Source organism: Crocodylus siamensis, chromosome 1 (assembly GCF_052110815.1).
Source record: "Crocodylus siamensis isolate JL-2025a chromosome 1, ASM5211081v1, whole genome shotgun sequence".
NCBI classification, from domain to species: Eukaryota; Metazoa; Chordata; order Crocodylia; family Crocodylidae; genus Crocodylus; species Crocodylus siamensis.
Genome location: NC_143395.1, coordinates 222,598,051 through 222,604,050, shown reverse-complemented (window position 1 = coordinate 222,604,050; position 6,000 = coordinate 222,598,051). Strand labels below are relative to the sequence as shown.

Sequence of the window (6,000 nt, the reverse complement as noted above, 5' to 3'; positions counted from 1 at the left end):
TGCCCCTAGCAGTGCTTCTCCTACCTGTCAGTCCCTTGTTTTCACGGGAGGAGGAAAAGGCAGCAGAGGGAGCTCATCGCAGGTTCCCCAGCTGGCACTGGAGGGTGGGGGGCATGAACTGGAGTCCCCAGGATGTGCTTCAATACACCTGCCCCACCCTCCAGCGGGAGCTGAAAAAAAACCCAGACCAAACTCCCTCCATCCCTTTGCCCCATCCCTTTCTGAAAACAGCTTGAGGCTAGCAGGCAGCGCAGACACCAGTTACAAAAGACACTGTTTTAAAATGTCTTCATCTAACCCCCCTCGTGCAACAAAGGGGCAGATTTCCACCCAGTTGCTTATTTTTTAAGCGGTCTGCAGCCATGCACTTGTGTTTGGTCACAGCTACAGACCAATTTCTGTGGCCAGATTGGGCAAAAATCGTCACTCCTGTCTGTGTCCAAGGTTTCTCTAGTGCTTCACTACACCACAGGGGCCAACGACTCTCGGCCATGGCGCTGCAGCAGCCTCGGGCGTCATGATAACCTTTGAAGAACGGAGCGTGGTGCCACGGAAATATTCAAACTGCGTGCGGCCACGATCCACGGCACAGATGGAGACATTTCAAAATAGGAAGTCATAGCCTTGCAAGCTTTCTGCTCCCAGTTGTTTGGAACAGAAGACCTCTTGTACGACTTCACTCCTTTCCTGACTACGGAAAAAACTAAGCGCGGGCGGTTCCGAAAGTCGCGTCGCGTCTGAGGTTAAGCGCTCTTGTCTCTTCTCCCTCCTCCCTCCTCGCCCCCGCTCCCTCGAGACGGGGCTTGAGCTCGGGCACTGGGAAGCCACCTCCAGCCCTCTTCCCGGGCAGCAGGAGTAGCAGAGAGGTGGTCCTAATCATTTGCAAAACAACCGCCCGATTTGGGGGATGGGAAATGGGTAGCCAGTTAAGCTCTCCTCCCCTCGGATACTGCAAAAGCAGCGGCAGCGGCGGCGGCAGCGATGGGCTCTGAGGTGAGTGAGGGGACCGAGGGCAGGGCAGGGTAGCACAGGCCGGGGGGCTGGGGCGGGCTGTGCTGCCGGCGGGGCCGTGAGGGGGCGGGGGGCGCGGGAAGAGGCCCCGGCGCTGCGCCCTGCTCTCTCTCAACCTACAAAGGCGGCCCGACCTAGCAAGGTCCTCCTCATCCCCGGCCGAAATGCCCCTGTAGAGCCAGCAAGACACGTACGAATCCAGAACTCCCGGTTCCACATACCTGCCTGGCAGGGGAACTCCATGCATCTGGGGCTAGGAAGCTCTTCTGGTGCAGTTTGGTACCTGCTGGGGTGTTAGGGCTTAAAGCCTATGTTATGTAAATGGGAGGCTCCTCCCCAGCTTGCAGCCCCATGGCTGAGGGCAGGCGAAACTTTGGGGGCATCCAGACCCTGAGCCTCCAGGCCTGGGCCAGCACGTAGGACACCGGGCTAAAGATGCTGGAAATATCTGAAGCCCCAGGTGGGGGTGAAGGATGCCTGTGAGTTGTGGGGCCACCTATGGTCCTGGAGTGACTCATGGATTTGGACCTGATTTGGCTTGGATCACAAAAATCATTTACTTAAAAAAACAAAACAAACACAAACTTTTATTAGATCGACTAAGACATTGAGAGAGAAAAATTTTTTTTTTTCTTCATCTGCAGCCATAGGCAGATGAGAGTCTTTGAGTAGATGAGACTGTTTTATTAGACCAACTACATCACTGCAAAAATTGTCCTTTGCAAGCGTTCAGGCACAAACACGCATCCTCAGATGACTGCAAACCAATGCCAGTCCCAGGATAATTGCTGTCCTGGGTGAACTGTGTACCTCGGTTCCCCCCACCCATCACTGTACCTCAGTGCCCAGAAGTTAGGAGTCGTGGGGAGTTGTGATTCTAGTGATCTTTCCTCCAAGATCTTTTCAGAGGTCTTTCTCCCCCTATCCATCCAAACGTCTTAGACCAAGGTGGAGCTGTAAATCGCCCAGGGCTGTTATTTAGCATGATGCTCCATTTGTTTTGTTCTGCATATCATTTTGGTGCCCCCTGCAAACTCTGCCTCTGCCTGAAGAAGCACGTTTGTGCCCGCAAGCTTGCAAAAATGATTTTTTCCCATTATTTAGTTGGTCTAAAAGATACCACGTTTACCCAAAGACCCTTGTCTGCCTGTGCCCTTAGACCAACACAGCTACAACCAACACCCATGTCCACCAACTGCTCTCAGCCCTGTTGCCTCAGCGTTGGCACCCCCTCCCTTCCCGGGGTTTCCACCAGAACTTGTTGATGGGTCTTGAGGTAAAGACATATTCTGCCCCTGCAGCCGCAGAGGAAAGCCCATCCCCATCCTTTCTGGGATCTCAGGCATTTACAAACTCTCTGGGATTTCAGCAGCTTGACCATTATCAAATTATCCCTCTGACTACTCTTCTCCAGACTAAACAACTACAGCTCCTCATACACCCTGTCTCCTGGGACCTCAATCATTTTTGCTGCCCTTCAAAATGCCACATTTTATTATAGTGCTGGCTGTGCATTATTGGAACCAGCTACTAGGGAAAGGGCAGATTCTCCCTGTCCCAGTGCTTTGATTCCTTGCATCGTGATGCCATTCTGGAAGACTTATGTTAGCTAAACGTGGGTTTCTGGGATCAATACAGGGATACCTAGGTGCAATGTAATGGTCTGTTATATAAGTGGGGTTGGAGCTTAATGATCACAATATCTTCTACCCTGCAGCACCACAAAACTATAATTTTTGACTCCAAGAAACCACAGATAATGCATAAGGCCATTCTCAAAACCCAGAAAGCATCCCAAGAATAGTACATTAAGTGCTAGGTCTAAGAAGAAACTTAAGATGGTGTTTTCTGGTTCCCAGAATGGAATCTAGACCTATTATATATGGGTCCCCGGGATCTCTATGTACAGGGAGAGTGTTGGGCACTTAAGAGCCAGCTTGCACAGCAGGAAGCTCAGCCTAGGAAATGCGAGAGTCAAGAGTGTGTCATAAATCCTGCCCCCCGCCCTTCAACACTGATTTACTTCCTTCCATTTTACATTTCTGCCCTGAAGACTTCCCTTGAAGTTTGGGCCCTTTGCCTCATCAAAAACAAAGTAGAGGCAATCTTACTTACCAAATCATAGTAAGGGCCATCCTTTTATCCAATAGTTTCATGCGGTGGCTGAAACATTTACCTGGGATGCAGGACACCCAAGTTCAATTTCCTATTCTGTCTGGAGGGAGTTCAAACCCCCATTTAGCTGCATGGAGAATATCCTAATCACCAGACTGAAGTCTGTTCCAGGATGGGATGCACACTCTCCATTCCTCCTGCTTAAGGTGTTTCATTTTTCAGAAAAAAAAAATTAAGACTCATCATGTTGAGAGCAGGGTGGGACAAGCAACTGCATCTTAGTCTATTGGTTAGGTCACTCTTCTTGCAATTGAGGAGATGTGGGTTCCAGTCCCTGCCTCAAAGAAGACTTAAGTATTCTATCTAATCACTGTTTAATGTTGGAGGAAGGGGAGATACTGCATAAACACATCTCACAATTGTATACTTTATGCATGGATCTTTGCCTATAAAAGTTTAGCTGCATGGATGAAGCAGGAAATAGAAATGACTCTTCTTGGCTTTGCTTATTTAGTTATTTATAAAAAGAAGTGATAAAGAGTTCTGTTTGGGAAGTGGAGTTTACTTGTTTTATTTGTAACCTGAGAAGGTTAAGTCTGGCTTTTACTGCAGAGCTTGGTAAAGGTCTCCATTGTCCAAGTCGGAAGGATTCAGTCTAGAATAATGAGCTGTAATGTATTTTCAGTTCTTCAATAAAATGCAAATTTAAAAAACAAAATACAAAAGCAGAAATTCATAATTGTGGCTGTTTCTCAGATAGCCTAGTGTCTCCTAATCTGTAAAGCTAAAAAAGGCATTGGGAACAAATACTCAGTTCTTTTTCTAAAAAAATAAACTAACCAACCATCTGGACTGATTTTTTGCATTAGAAAGTGCTAAAGCTTTTTACTTCCCATTATTCCAGTTTAAAATAAACTGCTTGGTGGGGGGGGTCGGACTTGATGATCTGCTCGGGTCCTTTCCGACCCTACCAACTATGAAAAGTCATCTTTAAAATGAAAGATTCCACCTATGTAGAGGCATCCCAAATGCATTGTATGAGGATATTTAGGCTATCAGTAGAAATCCAGTGGTGCTATACCGGATACACAGAGCCAGTGGAGTGGCGAGTACCAGTGCCAGGATTTCAGCACCATCTCCTAATCACCTAGAACAGTGACAACTTACTGGCAGGGGGATGTAAAAGGCACCCCTTCCCTATTTGTCTCCCTTGGTAGGATCAGTAGTGCAGAACAAGATCTGAATGTCTGCGAGTTTCTTCTCTCAAATCAAATCCTGTGACCATCTGTACATTCGGGGGAATTCCTGCTTTAAACTGGGAAGCAACTGTTGCATTTCTAACAGTTATATGTAGGCCAGCTGCTGTTCTGCTACTTGGAATGTAATAGCTGCTGTGCACTCCTGATCGACAGCTCCCTTTTTGAAACAGCCACAAATGTATGTGTGTCCACAAACCTCTACAACTTCCCTAGGCAGCTTGTCCCACTGTTCTACTGTTCTTGAAAATGAGGAAGTCCTTCTCCAGCCCCCCCCCAAATTTTAAATTTGGTTTGGGTGCCATTTATGACTGTCAGCTGAGGTCCTGCTTTCTGTATCCATAAAGAACAGCTGTCCCTCCTCTTCTTTTCAAATATTTGAAATCTTCTGTCATGTCTCCCCCTTAAATCTCTTTTTCACCAGACTAAACACACCTAGTTCTCTCATCCTTTCTTCATACAGCTTGCATTCCGATCCCCTTATCATTCTTGTTGTTTGCCTCTTGGTTTCTCCATATCCTTCTTAGTTACAAAGCCCACTATATTTTAACTTGGGCCTAACTAGCACTGAATAGCAATATCACCTCCCATGTCTTACCTACTATTCTCCTGTTAACTCAGCACAAAATTGGAATTGCCTTTTTGATGAATGCTTGTATTTCTGGAAGACAAGGGTCTTTGGGTAAATGTGATATCTTTTATTAGACTAACCAAATAGTTGGAAACATTTATTGCAAGCGTTCGGGTACAAACACCCTTCCTCGGGCGTAGGGAAAGTCTGCTGTTGTTTTGTGTTCTTCTGGATGCATTAGAAGCCAATATGCGAAGTGCAGGTCTGTGAAAATGCAGATACATAGTAGTGAGGATCAGAGGCCAGTACGAAGTTTGCTTCTGGTTATAAGTTTGGCTAGGTTTGGTGCTTGTTTAAGGATAGGATGGGTGGTTCTGGGAAGAGCTCTTTAAGAACTGGGTCTTCTTCTACTATGGGTTGCAGTTGTATGAGAATTTTCCATATAGGTTCCAAGGAAGGATGGTATGTCATAACTAATGGTGTGTGACTCGTGGGGGTTTTCTTTTTGTACTGCAGCAATTCTTCACGGGGCATCCAGGTGGCTCTTTCAAAAGTGTGATCCATCTCTCTGGAGGAGTGTCCTTGTTGAATGAAAGCCCTTTTAAGGTTTGCAAGGTGATGATCATGAGTGTTCTGCTCAGTGCAAATTTGGTGGTATTGGAGGGCTTGGCCGTATATTACAGCTTTCTTGGTGTGTTTAGCTGTCATTGTATTTCTGGATCATTGTGAGTCTATGGTCCACCAAATCCAAAATCCTCCTCAGAAATGATACTACCTAGCTTATCTTCCACTGTATTCATGCACTTGGTTTACTTGTCTAGATGTAGCACTTTCCATTTGTCTTTGCTGAATTTCATTCTGTTGTCTCTTGCCAGGTTCTCCAGTCTGTCATGGTTTCTTCCAGCTCTAATTTCATCAGCTCACGTGTTTGCAATCCCTTCCAGTTTTGTGCGATTCTTAGACTTGATCAGGAAGCTCTCTAAGTAAGCTAGAGAACTGTAGACTAAAAGGCATCCACCTAACAGTAGTTCTATTTAGTCTACATTT

At 46.5% G+C, this 6,000-nt stretch overlaps 1 protein-coding gene across 10 annotated transcripts in view; it reads left to right on the top strand.

Moving 5' to 3' along the window:
- Positions 1–482: 482 nt before the first annotated feature.
- LOC149874188 (OX-2 membrane glycoprotein-like) overlaps positions 483–6,000 on the top strand; it is a 110,143-nt gene continuing 104,625 nt past the window's right edge. For all 10 annotated transcript variants that reach the window (XR_016443526.1, XM_090057727.1, XM_090057701.1 and 7 more), the window contains exon 1: positions 483–993. Coding sequence is in view for 9 of the 10 variants with exons in the window: in XM_090057727.1 (XP_089913853.1) it covers positions 982–993 (12 nt within the window). In the remaining variant the exon portion in view is untranslated. The remainder of the gene's footprint in view (positions 994–6,000) is intronic.